Source organism: Lepidochelys olivacea (assembly GCF_965140295.1).
Source record: "Lepidochelys olivacea isolate rLepOli2 genome assembly, chromosome: 15".
Lineage (NCBI taxonomy): Eukaryota > Metazoa > Chordata > Testudines > Cheloniidae > Lepidochelys > Lepidochelys olivacea.
In genome coordinates this window covers 16,525,298-16,546,238 of record NC_140425.1, presented here as the reverse complement: position 1 = coordinate 16,546,238, position 20,941 = coordinate 16,525,298, and the positions used below count along the sequence as shown (strand labels likewise).

The 20,941-nt window shown below is 44.8% G+C and overlaps 1 protein-coding gene and 2 long non-coding RNA genes across 4 annotated transcripts in view; 2 read left to right on the top strand and 1 right to left on the bottom strand.

The window, feature by feature from the left end:
- The first annotated feature begins 6,719 nt into the window (after positions 1 to 6,719).
- LOC311531452 lies at positions 6,720 to 11,039 on the top strand. The gene is made up of 4 exons (XR_014714222.1): positions 6,720 to 6,804; positions 7,046 to 7,188; positions 9,251 to 9,338; positions 10,808 to 11,039. It is a non-coding gene; the product is annotated as an uncharacterized lncRNA (long non-coding RNA).
- LOC311531451 lies at positions 7,283 to 15,640 on the bottom strand. 2 transcript variants are annotated; one of them, XR_014714220.1, is made up of 3 exons: positions 14,540 to 15,640; positions 11,048 to 11,392; positions 7,283 to 9,155 (listed from the first exon to the last, which is right to left on the bottom strand). It is a non-coding gene; the product is annotated as an uncharacterized lncRNA (long non-coding RNA). The 2 variants fall into 2 exon arrangements; XR_014714221.1 differs by having other exon boundaries at positions 11,250 to 11,392.
- The window catches only part of SLC25A1 (solute carrier family 25 member 1), a 49,972-nt gene continuing 43,377 nt past the window's right edge, over positions 14,347 to 20,941 (top strand). The window contains exon 1 of the mRNA XM_084648821.1: positions 14,347 to 14,561. Within this exon, the coding sequence (XP_084504947.1) occupies positions 14,462 to 14,561 (100 nt within the window). The 5' untranslated portion in view covers positions 14,347 to 14,461. The remainder of the gene's footprint in view (positions 14,562 to 20,941) is intronic.

Sequence of the window (20,941 nt, the reverse complement as noted above, 5' to 3'; positions counted from 1 at the left end):
AGGATTACTTGTGTGGAGAAAGGCTTTAGAGTGGGACCCCAGGTTCATATGGTGTATTGATTGTGACAATTGCTGTTTGTAGGATGTCATGGTTTTTGGCTTTGCTTTAGCAGTGGGAGGAAGGAAAGAAGATTTGAAAACCAAATATAGATAGTTGCTATAATCATACTTCGTTTAGGATAGTTTCCCATTAACTTACTATTGGCATAAATATCAGATGAAATGTAGGTAACCAGTGTAGATCATGGGGGGAAGGGAGATGGAGAGAAGAATTCTACTTTTTAAACAAGTACCAAAAACCTGTAAGATTTTCAACTAGTAACGGACTTAAACCTAACTATAGCCTAATTTAGACCTTGGCAGGTATATAAAAATTTGTTTTTCTCTAGCAAGAGCTATGGTACTTTAAGGAACTGAAACAATTGCAGGGAATAAAGCTCCTACCATGCTGCTATGGCAAAAATTTCAGTGCAAGCATCTAAGCCAGAGAACTTTAATTTAAAGGTTTCAAAGTAGCAGCCATGTTAGTCTGTAGTCGCAAAAAGAAAAGGAGTACTTGTGGCATCTTAGAGAAAAACAAATTTATTTGAGCTACATTCCGATGAAGTGAGCTGTAGCTCACGAAAGCTTATGCTCAAATTTGTTAGTCTCTAAGGTGCCACAAGTACTCCGTTTAAAGGGTCTGTAGATGTAAATGAAAGGGGTTATTTCAGTGGCTCTCAACTTTTTTACTGGTGACCCCTTTCACATACCAAGTCTCTGAGTGAAACCCCCCTTATAAACTAAAAACACTTTTTAAAATCTATTTAACACCCTTATAAATGCTGGAGGCAAAGCAGGGTTTGGGGTGGAGGTTGTCGGCTCATGACCCCTGCCCCCCCCCCCAGGGCTCCCAACCCCCAGTTTGCAAATCCCTGGGTTATTTGTAATCTCTTAAATGCAATTCTGGCAAGTACTTGCTTGTAAATTACCAACAGGTGTTTAGGCATAGGAGGAAGGACCAGAATGTCATGTTTCTAGTATAGCCCTATAGATGCACTTCTTTTCTACATAAAACTGACCATCTATTGCTGTTGTTGGAAGGTAGCTGATATGGAATGGGTTACTCTTCAGATCCAGCCACTATAATTGTACATTCAGTGTAAATATGACAGCCCTGCATGCTTTAAGGTTACTGTTTCACTACCTCCACCTCAAACTTCTCTGCAATAAAAATGCAGGTTTCTAAATCCATCTGCACCAGCAATAGAACAGTCAAGTCTTTTGTTTAATCTAAGTGTCACATGCATGTTCCAGTATAATAGACTTCCCCCATAAGCCCTAAAGAGGCTGCACTACAGGAAATTGAACTGATCACCTGCTTTAGACTTAAAATCAAGCTTATTTAAGGGTAGGAAAGTGGAAACTAAGCCCGTCAGTCGTCTTGTTCCCAGTCTTGCCTCATTTGTATTGGGGAGGAGTGTTCCTACTGAGAAAGTAATGACGAGTTCCCATGTGTTTCTTACAACAATTGCACCAAAAATGCTGTGATGTATAATGTTCCAGCAAAGGAGGGTGTGAAGTTCTCTGCTCTTTTAACAGGATAATGATCCTTGTTGGCCAGGACTCTTCATCCATTTCATAAAAAGAAAAGGAGTACTTGTGGCACCTTAGAGACTAACCAATTTATTTGAGCATGAGCTTTCATGAGCTACAGCTCACTTCATCGGATGCATGAAGCTGTAGCTCACGAAAGCTCATGCTCAAATAAATTGGTTAGTCTCCAAGGTGCCACAAGTACTCCTTTTCTTTTTGCGAATACAGACTAACAAGGCTGTTACTCTGAAACCATCCATTTCATGTAACTAAAGCAGCCCATCAGCAGTTACTACTGTAGGGGAATATCCATTCACATTAGGGTAACGAATAATTCATGTCGGGGGAAGGCTGTTTCAGGAAGGATATGAGAAAAGGATGCATAATAGAGGGCTCACATACATGTCTGTCACCTTGTCCTTCCGCTGTCTGAGAATGGGCTTCCTTCTTTACAATTAGCCTTGGCTATACATCAGTCCACATGGGGTCTTTGTTTCCATCTCCACTTAATATGCCCTGGGAGAATATTAAACTTTCTCTACTCCCACTCAGCAGGGAAAGCCTAGCCCAAGGTATTGGGATTCTGCAAGCATTGTATCTTGGCTGTTAAGTGACTCACCAGGCTAGATGGAAATAGATGGCTTAACTCTCAAGCCTATAAGGCACCTGTGCTGGTGGAAAGGTATGTGTACTGTTCCTTGTACTCTTGATAGAAATCCTGTTGGGGTGGGCTAGCTGGGTATCTACTTGCATAGAAGCTACCATCACTATCCTGTGTTCCCTCCAATGCAGGTTGGTTGACTGACTGGTTCCAAGTGATGCTCTGCCAAGTCTGGAGGTAGAAGGTGGAGGGATGCCTCTTGCACAAAAACAAAGTTGCTCCTGATAGCTGGCTTTTCTAAGACCCATCTCTCTGCTCTGGTATCAAACCCGTGGGCTAAGCCAGAAAACCCAGGAAGACCATTTCTCAACAGTAAGCTCCATTTTCTTGGCTATACAGAAAAAATGTTTATTTCAGGAACTGTTCTGCTTACTTACCTTTTCCAGGGTTGTACAACTATAACAGCACCACTGAATATCAGTCCTGCAGAAGCCCTGCCAGAATGCCCTAAAGTGCTTCAGTCCCATTTCTAGTTGGGAATGCAGAATGTACATACGGTACTGAAGAACTCCAGCCAGGCAAGATCTGTTTGATTTATGATATTGTTATGGCAGTGTTCCAAGCGCACATGGGAGTAATTACCACCGGGTACCAGAGTTCATTTCAATCTGTGTTTAATATATTCTCTATAAAATGTCATCTTTAGCCACTGCAGTCCTAACATATAAACAGCTGGTATTTAGCCCAATATGCAACTTTGTCTGTGCAAATAAACCCTGCCGAAGACAGCTTGCTGTCCTTTCCTAGCCAGTTGGCAACAGGCATGTCAAAAACAGCTTGACAAATCCTTGACCTATATTTGTTGTATCGAAAGGGGGGAAAAAGGAAAGAGTCGTTTCCCATTCTTATGTCCTCTGCTACTTTTTATATAATGTAGATAATTGTAAAATTGTCTGTATCTCTTTATAACTGATAGCTGAGTATAGCCAGTTAGGAAAACTAAAATTACTAAATAGCTAACCCTTATGTCTGACCACATCTGACTTGCTGATTAAGAGTGTTAGAAATGCTAAAACCACATTCCTAAAACAGAGTGCTTCAGTGAGTCCAAGTTGCATTGAAAAGGCTATCTGACCCAAAATGACAGGTTAGAAAACAACCTGATCTTGGAGGTTTTAGACCTGCATGCAGCAGGTCACATACAACTAGCAGTTCTGAAGGTTAGTGGAAACTGTTGCCTCCCTTCTCATTTATAGCATTTTCTACTACATTGCTAAAAGAAAAGGAGTACTAGTGGCACCTTAGAGACTAACCAATTTATTTGAGCAGAAGCTTTCGTGAGCTACAGCTCACTTCATCGGATGCATTCCGATGAAGTGAGCTGTAGCTCACGAAAGCTTCTCAAATAAATTGGTTAGTCTCTAAGGTGCCACTAGTACTCCTTTTCTTTTTGTGAATACAGACTAACACGGCTGCTACTCTGATACTACATTGCTGTAATCTCAATATTCTGCTATATATAGCTTGAGTCATCACTTTGCTCCTAATCTAAATGTGTTTGTATGCTCACCCTAAAACACACCCTGGGAGAATGCTTGCTTGAATCCCATTAGTTCCCACAGGGAGTGGAGTTTTAGGGCATTTTGAAGCTGTAACAAAATCCTGTGAACTATATATGAGAAGTGCTTCATCACAGCTGTGTGGGAACAATGGGAGTATTCTTTAGAACACTGGAATATATCTTTAAATTGTGTAACATGGGGTGGCTTTGTACTTGCTATTGCAAGCTGCAGGGGCATCGTTCTAGCATAATGCATGGTAATTCTACCTACTGTCTCTTTTTTTTGTTGTTGTACCTTACCCTGCAGCAAACTTTCAGTCTTTCAGAAAAGGTTTAAGTATAATGGATGTGAGCTAGTGGTCTTATTTGTTAGTTTCTGTCAGTGCTCATAATGTGCTGTGTGCTCATGAGGGAGACACGGATCCTGCCTCAATGAACATAAAAGCAAGATTTAAACTCTTCTAGACAGGACCATTCCTACCTTGAACTTTAGTGTTGCAGCCTGTTAAATAGTTGAATGAAACAGTCAGGAGTTATGCTTTTTTGAAGCAAGTATTAACAGTATTGCCAGCTGCAAACAGTCAAAAATCACAAGTCATGCCCCAGAAAACTGAGATTAGCTTAAAAATCATGAGATTGTTTTAAAACAAATGCACTTCGGATTCTCTGTCTCCTGATTTTTGAGCCTTTAGGGTTTGATTTTGTTTTTTCCAAACTTTCCTCCACCAAGAGGCCTAGAATCTTATTAAATGAAAGCAAGAGCCTCATCTAACCAAAAGACTCCAGGACCTGGAGCTTCAAGAAAAATACCAAATAGCACAAGATTCTTGATAAATTTGGCAGAGTTGCCCCTGGGAGGAATCGGCGGCGGCGGTGGTGGTGGTGGTAAAAAGGTTGTTCCTAGCAAGATGACCTAATTTGGGTGCTGAAGTCCGCACAAAGAAAAGGCACATAACTGGTTTGTCAGCCCTGGCTGCCTCTCTTTGTGCTTCATTGTGTGTCCTGAATGTGAAAGCAGACTTCATGTTTGGGGAGCATTGTGAGTGTGTTTGTGAAAGGAGCTGTACTACAGCTCTCCTTTCTGAACAATTAGCTCCGAAGGCTGATGGGAAGTTGCATGTGTATGACCTGATGAACTTGACAATACAATATGTCACGTCAGCCATTTGTGTAGCACCCACCTAACTACCAGCATTCTAAGGTGCTATGCAACATTCTGCAGATTCAGCTGCACAACAAAGCTCAGAGCCGTAATAGAAGACATGAGGACTCCGAAGTGTACGTGACACGTTCATGGTATTCCTCGTAATCCTGCCTAATGGAGCAAGCTGCCAGCTCATCACAGAAGAGCTACTGAGTGACTTTGGCTCGGGGTGGTTACTGAAGATGGATGTGATGAGGATACTTCCCCAAAATACCTTGCAGAAAGGGATTGAGAATATTTGTCTGGGATCCTGGGGAAAAGATGCCACGCATGTAATACGAATGAAGGGGACTGTGTCAGTTTACACTGAAAAGTTCAGGACTTTTTTTTTTAAACATTTTAGCTGTTCTTTTTAAAAGTTCTGATAATTAAATTTTAACATGGGTGAAGAAACAGCCCATTTAGTTTCACTTCTGTTTCTAGTCAGTTTCACTATCATTCTCACACTGGCACATAGCTGAGGTGTTTTGGGTTGCTAACTCTGCACTGGGAATGTTTAAATCCAAACAAAAGTTTTAATTGGATTTTTTACAAACAGCTGAAACATGGAAACATTTCCTTTGCCCTGATGTCTGTAAAACATTGCTTTCTTAACAAACTTGAATTTGGAGCCTGAAATGGACATTTTAACAATTTTCTTTTTTTTCATGGTGAGAGGGAGGAAGATGAAGGTGGGAAGGGCAAACTCTTAGCAAAAAAGGCCACAAGCAGGAGTATGACTTTTTCTCCCAGCATATCCTTTCCCCAAATATGAAATGCAGACCAGTACAGCAGTGATATCTGATTTGAACTCCTACCTGTATGATTGATTGTGAGGCTACATCTATACTATGAACTAGGGGGTGTGATTTTCCCAGCTTACACACTCATCCTGCAGTAGCTCAAGGAGAGCTAGCCCAAGTATAAATAGTGGTGTAACCTAGTGGTGTAGTCAGGATAGCATTTGCCGTCACAGTGGTGGCACAGCTTAGCTGGACTGGGTACATATCTCCTCTCATTTCAGGAGTGTTTGTACTTAGCACAGCTAAGCCACGCTGCTGCTGCGTGTATGACTGCAGTTACGCAGCTGTGTATACTTGCCTTAGCTCTCATGTGTACATGAGCTCAGGAACCACACCTCTAGCTCATGATGTAGGCATCGCCTTAGGAGCTTTTTTTTAAACTGAACCAATCTGTTATCAGTCAAGTTCAAACAGCTCAATGCTGCATTCTGTGGTTTAGCTTTTGACCAGGGCTGGTGGAAGACTATCTCTTTGTGCACAAGAGAATTAATGAAATTGGGGAGTTAGAAAAACTGTGTAGCAGAATCTCAGTGAGATTACATCTGGAATGAGATGTTCTGATCCATTTAAAGTACTGAACACTTTGCCTTTAAGAACAAAGACCCTTGCAGTATTGGGCAGTTGAAAGGAATAGAGCAGAAGAAAGCTTCCTTAACTTAACTTGGCAATTTAGGGGCACTGTATTGGCTCCCCGCCCCAAGGTATAAAGATGCATTGACTTCTTTGGGCATTATTGGTACTTGGAATTCCTGAAAATCAGGTTTGCATACATTCATAGCCTACCTGCTCTTAAGAGATGCTTAAATCAGTTGACCTAGAATTAGTTTTGTAAAATGTAGTAACTTTTTAAAAAAAACCTTAAACCACTAGAAATGTTCCCATTCCATTTTTAAATTCTAATTTTTATCTTTCAAAACTTCTCCTGCAGTGTTTCATTGTCCCAGCTGAGAAATATTTTGTGGACTCTTAATAAAGATTTAAAATATCTTATTCTAAGATCACGTTTGTAACCCTTTGTGGGAAAAGGGCAACCAGAAAGGACTAGCAGAGCCTCTGGCATGTACATTAGCCCAGTGGCAAGGTGAGTCATTACAATGTATGACTGCAAAGAAACCCAAGATTCTGGATTGGGGGAGTATGCAGGAGGGTTGCCCATCTGACAACTTGAGGGTTTTTAATCTTTTGGAATGCTGTTATTTTGAAAGATTCCCCTCCCCACCCTACCCCTCTTCTGAGTCAGATGGTACAAAGGGACACGTTTAGGGTAAATTCAATCCTGAGTTGGTCAACTTTAACTTTTTTTTTTCTTTTTTTTTTTAAAGCAACAACATAGATTATGCCATGGAGAATGCACTTACCATGCTCTGGTGGAGTGGTGATAACTTGTAATGTCCTATCTAGCATGTGTGTGACAGTGTGTGTCTTCTGTTGGATGGAGAGCCAGGCCTGCTTTAGTGTAAAGATGGTAAGACCTTTATTCTTGCCCTATTGCTAGGGGGCTTGTGCCTTTGGATCAGAAGCTGCGTTCTTATGTTTATAAGAAGCACACAGGATTTTTTTTATAGGTGAAAAGGCAATATGCCGCATTTATTGAAGATACAAACAATTAGCATACGCATTCAATTACATCACACACACACACTGTCCCATCAGTCGATGTTATAGGTACCAGTCCAGAGTCTGGATCAACCTAGTGGCCAGCTAGGTTGATCGCTGGGTTCTGTCGTTCGCAACACAGTGCTCCGGGGAAGTCTTTGCAAGACGAACCCAAAGTTTCATGGCAAGACGCCCTGTTTATATTGTGATTTTCCTTCACTGGGACCAGTGAGTTTTTCACAGTCATGCTGAAATCAATTGTTGTTTGACGAGTGCTCGTTTTCTTAAATTGTCATTTTTTTTTATTACAGCTATGTTGTCCCCATTGATAGGTGCCTGTCTCATTTTTAGAATCGTAAATCTGCCCTCCTCTGACATTTCAACAGGGGCATGTTGCAGCCTCCTGGCACCCTTGCGTCTGTTTCTGGTTCCTCCCTCATACATCTGACTCAGCGATGGCCTTCACACTTATCTCTTAACACACACATTCCTCATTCACACACAAAACAAAATTAATTTACACAGAACATTTTGAACAGGAACATCAAATTGCAATGCAAAAGAAAAACAATCATTGCATTCTTTTACTTATTTTAAAATGCTAAACCTACAACAAATTGGTGACCCTCTAAGGTCTGTCACTACCTTTGAAATCAGCACAGACACACATTCTGGCTGATGCATCTTTACCAAATGGCCCATTAGGCCATTCCTTTCTGCCATTCAAAAAGGGTGGCTGGCAGAATATGATCAAATCATATACCAATACATTTAATACATGCTACATTATTATCTCATTCTTTATTTTTTATTCTAAATCATACAAAATACAAACATAAAATCCTACTACTACAGAGTTCTACTCCCACTTGAAGATTATAAGCCCTCGATGGCTACAACATACCAGGTAGTGTGGGAAGGGAAATCCTTTCAGACTGAATGTTGCCTCACAATGGACTCTTGTTTGCAAATGGTGCTCAAACTGGGGCCCTGTGAGGCACTGTAGAATAGTGTCCTCAGAATCCTACTGGTTCACCACATGCTCTGACTCAAAAGCCCTAACATAACATCTCCATCTTCATGGTCATGCGTAGCAGACTATAGACTTGATGTAAAGAGCCTGTTGGAATACTGGTGAACCTTCACTGCTGGAGAAAGGAAATATAGTTCACTGCCTCCTCATCATAGCATAAATTGGTGTATTTTTGTAGCAGGTGGAGGGGCTTGTAATGGTCCATTTCTGGGTAGCATATCTTGACCAATTCTAATATTTAAGTAGTGCTTCACACTTTTCAAATTGCTGTATAATTAAAGTAGCTGTGCTATAATGTGTGTAAGTGTGTGATAGGTATGCTTTTGGTGCAATACTTCAACCACCTAAAGATTTCTGGTAAAACCACATCATTGGACATACTATGTTTCTAGCTGAAAACAATGTTCAGTGCCTGTGGGAGGTGTCAGCAGTAATATTAATAATGTAAAATCCCTGTTCACTCATTGCTTGGAGTCACTGAGTCCTGTGTTTTGGGACAGTCTTTAGATTGTAAATTCTTCAGGGTTAGGATTGTCTTAAGATTGTGTCTAACACGGAGCCAGACATCATGACAGCTTATCAAATAACATGATTTCATTTTTTAATGATCTTTATAGGGTAAGAGTAGGAGGGGGAAACTCTTTCCATCTGAATGGCCCCAGACTTGAGGTGCTTTTTGGGTCTGTAGCCAATGCTTGTCAATCAGCCCTTGCAGTTTTCAGTTCCCACTCAGTACTCGAGATCCCCGAGTCCTCACTCTGATATCCTGCTGCTGTTTTGGTCCCCGGTTGCTTTATTAACCCCTGGAATTGAGGGGACAAAAAAAAGAAGGAAATGGTTAAAGTTATTCTAGTACTTTGTCACAAATATGGTAATCTGGTATTTGTTTCCATGACAGCAGAACCTGCCACCAGTAATGGAAATGGAGTCTGGTTTTGCCAGATAGCTTGCTTCCATAGAAATTGTTGGACTGACAAAAATAAGAGGTAGAATTTTAAGTTTTGTCTCTTAAAGTTAACTCTTCTTTTTATCTTTAATTTTGCCCATGTACTAGCCCAGGGGAATACACTCTTGTAGGCTTCAGCTGGCAGGGGAAACTTGTATGTACAAACCACCTATGGATTTTAAACATCCCATTCTACAGCCACCAGTACAAAGGTCAGCTGTTCTCTACAGAGTACTCTTCTCGTCTGGTCTCTTCCTGGTGATGGTTATAATTTCTTGGAGGGCAACTTGTGTAACAACTTCTAATCTGTGCTTGTGCTTCATTACTTTGCTTAATAGGGAAGGGGTTAATCACATGTTTAAAAGTTAAGCACCTGCTTATATCTCAGTGAGATAAATGGGATTTAAGTATATGCATTAGGTTAAGAGTGCACTTAAGTACTTTGCTGAATAAGTTTGAGATCATGCACATTGCTTAACTGACTTGATGAGTTAGGATCTAAAAAAGCCAATATATTGCTTAATGAAGAGTCTGTGTGTGCTGAAGATTGGGTAAAGCAAGTGACCTCACCCACAGTAGCACTGGGCATGTCTGCAAATGCTATAACAACATATTGGCATGACAAGCAAGCAGGGAGCTGCGGCGATACATCACAAGTTTATAAACTGTCTGAAAACAGCAAGAGATTTAAACTTAGTTTTCTGCCATCCAAACAGTGCTGTTAACCAGAGTTCTAAACAGCTGCCTCAAATCTGTGACACTATCTACATTCCTTCCTTCCTGTGGGTCAAGTAGGTGGGAGGGAAAGGACTGATGCTTAGTCATCCCATGTGTCTGTACTCGTCTAGCAGATTTAAGCTGGAGAGAACCCAGAGAATGGCTTGAGTGGTGCTTGTGGCACCTTTCCTGTAGCTCCTGTAAACTCAAACGAGCTGGATGTGGGGAGTCAGGATGGAAGCTGCTCAGCAGTACACGATTGAAAAAGCAAAGCGAGCTGAATAATAGCTTAACAATCTTAGCAAACAAATGGCATAGCATTATTCCTTCCTCTGCTGGGTCAGTAGGAAAATGGAAGATTTGGGTTCTGGGTGTCTAGCTTCCTATATAGGACGAAAAGTTTGGACCATGAGTGGGCATGAGACGTGAGCTGGATATTTCCACTGCTACTTCTGTCTCTGCCTGGCCTCCCATGCCATAAATGCTCTTTTACTGCCAGTCTTACCCAGAAAGGGATGGATTATACCACTCCTTACAGCTCTTCAGGTCTAGTCTCTGACTCTTAACCTCCTTTCTCATAAAATTATAACCTGTTCCAAGCTTTCCAGCTTAATCAGTTCCCCTGAATCTTGGCCTTTGTACTCTGTTACTCTGCCCCCCCCCCAATACCTATGCATACTTCATTTATGGTATATTATAAACTATATCAGCATGTATGTTTTAACCATGATGTGAAGCCCCCAGTAATACCTCTTATACAGGTAAACAACTTCCACATTTCACCTATTTTAGTTCATCTCCTTTTCCAAGAAGCTGCTGTGGATTGAATGGAATAATTCAGAAAAGGGGATGGAGGGATGAGCCCAAAGGAGAGAGGAAGCCAAAATGGATGTTGGTGCAAAAAAACACAGCCATTTTGAAAGCTATAGGTCATCCTTCAGCTTTGTGCCATGGCACTGGTGAGAGACAGAATGAGACACTCAGGAAACCCCTTTAACTCCAGATTCATGTTAAGGTAAGTAGTAATATTACCATTAATCAGCATTTTGGAATGTTCGCTTGCAACTAGTGCGGCGACTAGGGTATGCCGAGAGATCCTGCAACGGACTGGATACTAATGAGAATGGATGGGGTCCGACAGTGGAGTCAGACAAAGTAAAAAGTGAACTCAGTATGTGATTTGGGTTGAAATCAAAGCAACAGTTCACAGCCATTACTGCGGGAACGTACACACCCAACAGTCACTGAGACCATCTGCACTGCACACCTGGCTGCATAGAAACAAACTACTATGCCCAGCTGGATGAGAGGAGTGATGAGTGAAGAGCCCGTTTCTCCTAGCTGTGATTCAGTCCATCTCTGAGACTGGCTCCAGTCCTGAAACGGCACAACACACACTCATTGATGATGGATCTGAAATTCAATATAATACCTTAGTCACATGAGTTCGGAGCAAGGAGCCTCACTGTTCTATGGCTGTAGATTTGAAAACCTAAGGCCAGGTAGTGTCTGCCCCCCACTGGTGGCTGGAGGCCAATATCAGGTATCTGAACCAAAGATGAACATAGAGCCTTGTCCCTAATGTTCACTGGGGGCTTGACTAAATAAGAAAATTGACTGCTACATCCTATATCCTTTGGGCTGAATAATTACACTGCTGTAGTGATACTGATATAACCCACTGGGGGTGCGCACTGTTTCAAAATAAGTGTGACTTAACTTTGGAGATAGAGCAATTATACTGGAATAAAGTCATATTTATACTGGAACAGTGTGTTCACACAGGCAGTTGCACCAGCATAGCTACAGTGGAATAATTATTCTGCTAGAACCATACCAGTCAATTGTCCCATGTACTGAATTAGATTCCATCTGCTAGCTGACTCCTCAAACTTGCTGATGGGAAAGAACAACATAAAGGTGCACAGACCACAGGACTCCATGAGAGCTGACTTGCATCTAGCAGGGCTGGTTACAGTTGTTGGAGACTAACTATGAAAGGTAATATTAATTACCTTTGGAACAGGCTGGTTGCTTTGTTGTGTAGGGAAGTCTGCACAGGTAGACTTCTTCTGTGGATTTAGGGTCTCCCTGCAAATTTTTGGAATTCCCTAGGTCTTGTGCAGAAAACTGACTCTGCATCCTGATGATAACAAAAATTGCCATTTAGATGGTTAACTTTGGACTAGTTTAAACTTAGTCTGAATGTGCTGGATTTTGTTCTGCTTAAACTGGACTCAGCTAGAACCTTGGCTCCACAATCTCCACATCTTGGGAAAGTCAGTTTCTGATCCAGTTATGAAGTGAACGTCTCACTGTATTCACCTAGTAACCACCATTTCTGCTAATTGCCCTCTGTTTAAAATACAGATAAAATAGGACAAGTTAGGGAAGGGAACTCATGGTGCGGATATAGAACCTTTCGCAACTAAGCCAGCAATTCAAGTTCAGCTAAAGTCAACGGGCCCAAACTGTACCCTCATCTGAGAACCATTCAGTGGCTGATGTGAAAATCTTAGTAGTCTCGTACTATACTAGTGTGTTCTTTAAGACTGAGTTGGCCAGCCAGGGCTTGTGTCTGTCTTACCTGAGGAAAAGCCCTTCTACCAGTGCAGCATTAACAGCTGACTTAAATCCAGTTCTTGGTAAAAGACTCAGCCCCATAATTTTGGGTCTCAGGAAAGTTCTTTTTAGCCAGGCCCTAGTGACTTACCTGCTGTGCGTATATATAGCCCATTACGACTACCTCGTATTAAGTTCACAGTGTAGGACGTTCACTTTTTCATAGTTTGTTGGGGGGAAGGAGAAATAATCATTTCACAGCTTGTGAAGGTTGAGATGGGCACAAATGTGGTGGTGGTGTTTTTTATGGCTTTGGAAATAATGTAATTCTTGTTAAAAAATGCCAAGATGCTTTCCTTCACTCAGTCAGGGCCAGCAATAACAAACCAGCGTCTGTACAACAGCTAGCCAGGAACATTCACTGGGGACCAGGACTTAATTTTTTAGCTTCTACATGCTTGTTTACAGGCAGCAGTCAGAAAAACAAATGACGAAAATAAATAAAAAACAAATGCCTGGATGCTTGCAGGTGCTTCTCTTGTCTAATTTATGGATAAATATAACTCACTCCAGTTTTCATCAAGGAGGTGTAGTGCTGACATTAAACCCCACAAGAAAAGTTGAGTGGCTTAATGACAACCCTGGGCTGGAATTAAATTGCTCTCAAACTTCCATAAATGAAGGTGGCACCATATGTGTAGAAAAGGTTAAAGAGAGGAAGATGACGTGTTTCTTTGAAGGGGGTGGTGTGTGTATACAAGGTAGCTGTACACAATCTTGACTGTCCTTATCCTACAACTACTTCCTGAAGGGCTTAACTTGAACCATGTCCTTGGCGATGAAAATTACAATATAAATCCATTATAGATAAGACACCTCCCTCTCTATTACTAAACAAATTCATGCAACAGGGCCAGGGCTATGGCCCCTTATCTAGACCCCTTCAAAACACTGTATTGTCTATTGTCCTTGGCAGCTGGCATCTTAATAAAGCTGCAGAAGCCTAGATCAGCCTGCCCTAGGTGTCCATTTCTAATAATTATTTACAGTGCTTTACAAAGGCATTATCATTATCTACCTTTCATAGCTGGAGAAACAGGGGCCTAAGGGGACTTGCTGTGTAGCAGAGGCAGGGATTCTTAAGTCCTCGGACCCTGTTCTATCTACTAGGCCACACTACCCTCACGTTGGTGCACGGATGTAGCCGGGCTCATGGCTTCTTTCTTTGAGGTCAGTGATTGTGTTTTCAGGGTTTCATCGCGGCCGCCCCCCACATGTGATTCCACAGTTGGGAAGCAGGGGGTGCTGAGCCCGGCGGATGTAGAAGGGCCAGCGCTTAACTTGGGCCAGGGGTTGGCAAGGCCGAGTCCGGGCACCCCTGGGCTGGCTGCATCAGTTATGAAAGTGAAAAACAGCTTGAGGCCTGGGGCTGGCTGAGTGAGGGGAGCCCCCTGGGCTGCTGAGGCTGCAGCGGGGCAGGGCAAATCCCCTGACGGGAGGATTTCACAGCAGCCCTGCTCTGCTGCGGTGGGGGACCGCTTCCTTACCCCTGCCCGGTCTCCTCCCCCCCTTCGCTCCCCGCCCCGAAGGACCCTGCCGGCTTCTGCCCCCCAGCACACGAGGTGGCGAGGAGCAGGCAGCGGAGCTGCAGCTCGTCCCCCGCCCCGTGCGCTCCCGAGGATGTGACGCCGGCGGCCCCACCCCTGCTGCGGGCGGGGACCGGGAGCCGAGCGCCGCGCCAGCGCGTAACCAGCCCGGGCGTCCGCAGGGGGCGCCGAGCCCCGCTGCCCGCCGCCTGCGCTGCCCGCCCCCTGCCCGGGGACCCGCCCCGAGCCCCGCACCGCTTAAACGGCCCCGCGCCGCCGGCCTCTTCCCGCCGCAGTCATGTCCGCCCGCCCCGCGTTCCCCAGCCCCCGCTGCCTGGCCGCTGCCGCCCCGGCCGGCAAAGCGAAGCTCACCCACCCCGGCAAGGCGATCCTGGCAGGTGAGTGCTGGGGGGCTGCCCGCAGCTTGCCCGGGAGCCGCGCGCTGGAGCGCCCGTCCGCCGGGGTCCCCTCGGGGGTGGGGAGCAGCGCCTCGCGCGGGTCAGGAGCGGCCGCCTGTGTGCACCTGATGGGACAGCAGCCCCCCCCCCCCTTATCCTCCTGACCCGGGACTTCCCCTCTGCTGCCGCTGCTGCCTTGGGGGCTGACAATCGCCCAGCCCCTCGAGGTGTCTTGCTCGGTACCCGGGGTCTCAGTCCTGCTGGCAGGTCTCCTGGGCTGCTTGAAAGAGCAGCTCCGAGTCGTGTGCATGCCCTGAACTTTGGCCCCCGGTGTGCGCGGCTCCTTATCGGACAGCCCCAGCAGCCCTTGGCTCTTTCTTCGCGGGGAGCTGGACGTGCCTCCCTCCTGAGAAGTGTTGTTTTTCCATGGCAGTGCAGTGCAGTGCTCTCCGCTCGGTCTTTGGCGGGCCGGGATGCGGGGCTGGTGACTGAGTTTTGGCCGCTGTGTCACTGTCTGATGCAATTGCGGGAATTGCAGCCCTGCTTTGAGAAGTGCCCTTTCCTGGCATGCCCTGCTCGGGTCTTTCAAAGTTCCCCGGGACTCCGTGCAGTCCGAGCGGTGGTCGCTTTTCTACCCGGGGTGGTGATGGGAGATATGGGTCCTGAGAGCAGAGCTGAGGGGAGTGTCTAACGGCAAAACAGCACCCACAGCTGTGAGCGCCAACATGGGATTGACGGTGGCACCCTTGCTGCTGTGGGACCTCCCTATGCTGAATTGCATCGGGATGCTGATTGCAAGACTCTGTCCTGGTTCTAGATTATGGCTTGGATCTGGGCTGAGCCAGGCTTTAGTTTGGAGTTTCCTCACTAGGCAAGAGAGCTCCCTGTTTACCCTTTTGGGGGATCTGTCCCAGCAGGGCTTGTGTAGATTGAAGTTTATCGCTGCCCCTGGGGGCAGTTAGGGTCACTGCAGTGCTCTTCACTCAACTCCTTGTGTCTGTTCAGTCATGAGTCTGTATATTTGATACACTGCAGGCCCTTTCAGTTTCCAAGTCATAGGCGCTGACTTCTGTTTTTGCCACTGGGCGCTTTTGAAGAGGGGTGTGTGTGTGTTTTGGGGAGGGGGCACTCTGCCACTTTTGGGGGAAGGCTATTTTCAGCATATTTATACATTGTTTCATATTCTAGTTATTGAATTTGTCTGTCATTAGTATCTTTACTATTTTAATAATGAGTAAATTGTTATGAGCTACATAATAACATCATCATGAATTACTGTGTATTAAAATCACTGCAATCACCTGCAAGGTGTCTTCACTAACATCCCTGTTTAAAGACATTTTGTAGCTTTCTGGATGAAACTGTCAGCAATCTTATTTACTTCTAGTTCCCTGGTATTGTCTTGATGGACGTTAAGGACAGTTAGGTTATTCAGTTGCATCTGTCCCATTGATGACTGGAGATAATTTTTAAGTGTTCTGAAGTTGGAGAGAGAACAGGAGTACTTGTGGCACCTTAGTTCTTTTTGCGGATACAGACTAACAGGGCGGCTACTCTGAAGCTGGAGAACGAGTTCAGGATGATACAGGCACCATGAGAAGGATTCCTAGAAAAAAAGAGTACTGCAAATGACTCCAAGATCTCTTTCTTGGTGGGTAACAGCTAATTTAGGCACCCTCGTTTTGTATGTATAGCTGGGATTATATTTTGCCATGTGAATTACTTTGATTTAACATTGAATTTCATCTGCCATTTTGTTGCCAAGGCACCTAGTTTTGTGAGATCCATTTGTAACATTTTGCAGTCAGCTTCCAATTTAACACTCTTGAGTAATTTTGTATCCTCTGCAAACTTTGCCACCTCACTGTTCACCCCTTTTTGCAGGTCATTTATGAAGATGTTGAACAGTACTGGTCCAGTACAAGCCCCTGGGGGACACCCTTATTTACTTCTCTCCATTTTGAAAATGGACCGTTTATTCATACCCTTTGTTTCCTATCTTTTAAGTGGAGTGCCTGGCAATGCTTTCAGGATCATCTAACGATCCTTAATTTAATTTAATGACAAGCCTTTTGTTATCTTAATCACCCTGCCTCTGTTTGTAAACAAACTCCCTCATCACATTCCATGAACAAGCTCTAGCTCCTGGGTGCTGAGCACCCACTATATTTCCCCATGGGTGCTTGAGCCCCGGAGCACCCACAGAGTCGATGCCTATGTTCCAAGTACAAGGTTTTCCCCACGGATTATCCAAGTTCACAATCTGCTGATAATCGTGTGAGAGGAATGCAAGGACGTGTAAACACACTGAAATGTTCTGAAACGGGAACAGGAGTGGGGCTCTCCCCACTGAAGTAATGACCACGGAAATGTGACTTCAGAGCCTTGAAAGTGCTGCCTAGCTTCAACCCCCAAGCTGGTTCTTTCCATGCCCTCCTTGATCCATCTCTGACTTATGTAGCGTTGCTGCCTTTAGAGGAAATGGGAGCGCTCACATTTTTCATTCCTCCGTGCCTCTGGGGGATCTCTTGGTGACAGAGACTATGGGAAAAGAGTTCTTGGGGGAAGCCTTGCAGCTCCCTTTGAATGGGAATTATGCACGATTATACCAGAGCTGAGTGGGGCACCCAGTGTCTTGGAGAGGTGGATGTTCAGTTTCAAGTGAGTAGCTGCACAGCCCCAGGTGAGTAAATGATCAGTGCATTACTCTGTGCTCCCCCCAAAAGGTGTGTAGGTGGGGTGGCATGTTAACAATCTCAGTCTCCTCCTTCCCCAATGTAATCTACTGATGTCATGTTCCCTTCAAACCTCTGTGGAGATAATGAGTCAAAGAGACACATTCTCATTGCTCTCTCATTTTGAATCCCAGGATGCAAGAGGTACGTCCAGGAAGCTTGCCAGCTCTGTGTGGCTGGATGTAACCAACAGTCAGGCATTCCATCCATGGGGATGTTCCATTTAAACCTGTTGCATGGACACATTGATGGTCCAGCAGCAGCCGGGGTGACCCAATTTGGGCAGGGATTCTGAGTTTACTTTACATGTAACCGGGGCATTCTGAATGACCGTGGACCATTACAAGTCGACAATACTGACATGTGTTCCCAAGTAATTTAGCTGTAAGGTCTTGACTGTGAACTGTGACTTTGATATCACAATATTCGTGATCTCTGTTCAGGTAATATACAGGCAAACGCATACAGGCTTTGGGTAAGTTTGCTAGAATTATTTCATCCACAAGGACAAACTCATTTAGCAGAGTGTATCAGTGATTAGAAATTAATTTATTTGCACAAAAAAGGGACCCAGTCCTCTGATGGGAAGCGCATGGAGCTTATAATCACATTGAGGATGAAAAGGAGGGTCGGGGAACAGATTAACACTGTTGTTCTCCTCCTAGCTCATTCCCACTCTGCTGCCTTATTGCTCCCTGGTGTGATGGAACAGCTTTTGGGATGGTTCCCACTGATGAGTTCTTGCAAGAGCTCCGCAGCTGCCCCTCATCTCTTGTGGGATGAAATTACTCCCACAGATCAGCTTGTTTTTGGATCAAAGTCTCTCTGACCTCAGTGGAGCTACTCCAGGGATACACTTGGCCCATTACATCTGTATCTGTTGAAAAGTGGGAGCCCAACCAAGTGTACCGTGGTGCCAGGCAAGGCTCATAGAACTCACTTGTAGTGGCACGTTCGCTCATGTTTCCTCTGCCCAACCACAGGGAAATTCCTAGAATGGAGATGGAAGTCTTTCCTCTTAAATGAAAAAAAATATTATATATATATATATATATATATAGCCATTTCGACGTGATCTGCATCATTAGAGCTTTTGTGTTTCCCAGCTAATTCCCTTCCTCCATGATCACGTCCACCCCTTTGTTCTTCCAGCCGACTGTACACCTTTCCTTGGGGTCTGACAGCACAGTGCTGGCTTAGCTTAACAGAGACCTAAGAGTGAGCCTTACCTGTCTATTGCTCTTCCTGCATGGCTGCTGGAACCATTGCCTGCTGCCAGTCAAGTTCTGTTTGCCATCTGTGACCTCTGGCTTTGCTGTCAGTTGACATGCATTCGTTAACGTCACAGTCTCTGGTGCTTGCATGGGCCTGTCAAAAAGAAAAACCACTGGAGAAGTTGCAAGGTTGACTCGAAATCAAAACTCGAGCTGCGTGAAATGTATGCAGCTCCTGCAGTACGAAAGGAGCCGCCTTTGTGAGGTGTGACAAGGAGCTGGGGCCTCAAATTAACTGGATAGTCCAAAAGCTTCTGACTAAACTGTTCACCCCAAGTTATTTGCAGAGGGACTGGTGGTGAGATCCACAGTTACACATTTTGTCTGGGACATAAACCCATATGCATCAAGGCATATGCCAGCAGCTGTTTGCCTGGGGATTGAAAGACATTTCTGTCCGCTGGCAGGCTGTTCCATGACTGTCCGTTGTTCGGTTTATTGAATCTTCCTTTGAAGCTTCTGGCACTGGCCCCTACTGCTGGAGTAGGTCTCTGGTCTGCTCTGCTCTGCCAGTTCTTATGTGCGTATCATAGTGCGGTTTGTCTTGTCTTTTAATGATGGAGCTCAATCCAACCTGTGGGTGGGGGGGGAGCTGATCCCACTAGCTTGTTCTTGTGAAAAGTAACTGTGGCATACACTGTGGGCCAACTTCTCTCCTGCCCCTGGACAGCCATGCCCAGCTTCATTGAGAGTGGCTGTGCGTGCAGCTCTTCAGCTGTGCCCAGACTGTAAAGCTCAATGCATGGGTGAAACGCCACTGGGCGCTGGCCTCACATTTGACCTCTTGAGAGTCCTGTGCCCAGAGGGCAGGGTTAGGAGTTGGGCTGGGGAAGCCTACGGGTCTTCCACAGTCAGTCCAAAGATTATGAAAGGTTGCATGGCACACTGAATATGCCCTTGCCCAAGGCGTTTGCCATTCCCTGGCTCCTTGGGAGCTCACTGATCACTGGGGAATCAGTGGCTTTCCGTTGTTTATCAAGGTGTAGTGGATCCCGGGTCCCCAGGAAAGCAGGAATTATGTGGCACAGGTGTGCATGGAACTTTACAGGTATGGGGGGTCCCTGTCTTGACTGGCTTCCAGTCTAGTTCAGGGGTAGTTCTCTGTAACATAGCCCTAAGTTACATATTGCTTGGCCTGGAGGAGCTCCCAGTTTTGTGATCATGAAGCAAATGAGATGAAAGAAAGGCCCTGTTGAAATGCTGGCCCCTTCCTTGCATCCAGTAAATTAAAATGATCTGTAATGTACAGGCAGCACTGGCCAGCCTTGTCGTAGACATAATTGCATTAAATAAGCTGATCCATCAGGATGGTGCCTGGTACTAACTCTGCTCTGTTTCTGCCAGCACAGTCTCATCCGTTCCTTTAGACAGGGAAAAAAATGGCCCACCTTGATTACCATGCACATTGTAGGGAGAGTGGTCACTTTGGATGAGCTATTACCAGCAGGAGAGTGAGTTTGTGTGTATATGGGGGTGGGGGGGGGTGAGAAAACCTGGATTTGTGCAGGAAATGGCCCACCTTGATTATCATGCACATTGTAGGGAGAGTGGTCACTTTGGATAAGCTATTACCAGCAGGAGAGTGAGTTTGTGGTGGGGGGGAGGGTGAGAAAACCTGGATTTGTGCTGGAAATGGCCCAACTTGATGATCACTTTAGATAAGCTATTACCAGCAGGACAGTGGAGTGGGAGGAGGTATTGTTTCATGGTCTCTGTGTGTATATAATGTCTTCTGCAGTTTCCACGGTATGCATCCGATGAAGTGAGCTGTAGCTCACGAAAGCTCATGCTCAAATAAATTGGTTAGTCTCTAAGGTGCCACAAGTCCTCCTTTTCTTAATGAGGCCCATGTGTGCCTATTATATTAAAGGTGCTAGCTGATATTTACAGGGTTTGTCAGTGGATCAGGTACCGATAAACTACCGCATTGCATTCCAGACCCTCAAATCCCTTTAAATTGGGAATGTTAAAGATGAGAAGAGACCTACTTAGACCTTGTTACCATTCGGAAGATGTAGTTCAAACAGTACAAACCCCCTTTGACCAACATAGTTATACCAGCGCACAAGCTGTATATAGCCCAGGCCTCTGCCAATGCAGGACAGGTCCCTATCCACTAGTGCTTTGTCCATGTCCCAAGGATTGGGGCTTCCAGTACTGCCTGAAGAAAGTGTGGCTCTCCCTATCTGGTCGCTCCTTATAGTCCTTGCAAAATGAAGAATTACGACACAGATCTGCCAACAGACCGGTACTGATGAGAACGAGATCCTAGACTGGCTTCTCTGGCCTGGGAGTTCAGTGCCACTGGGCTGTATAACAGTCATTCCCCTTAGCGTCCCCTCGTCACAGAGTACTTTGCTCCCAAGGAGGA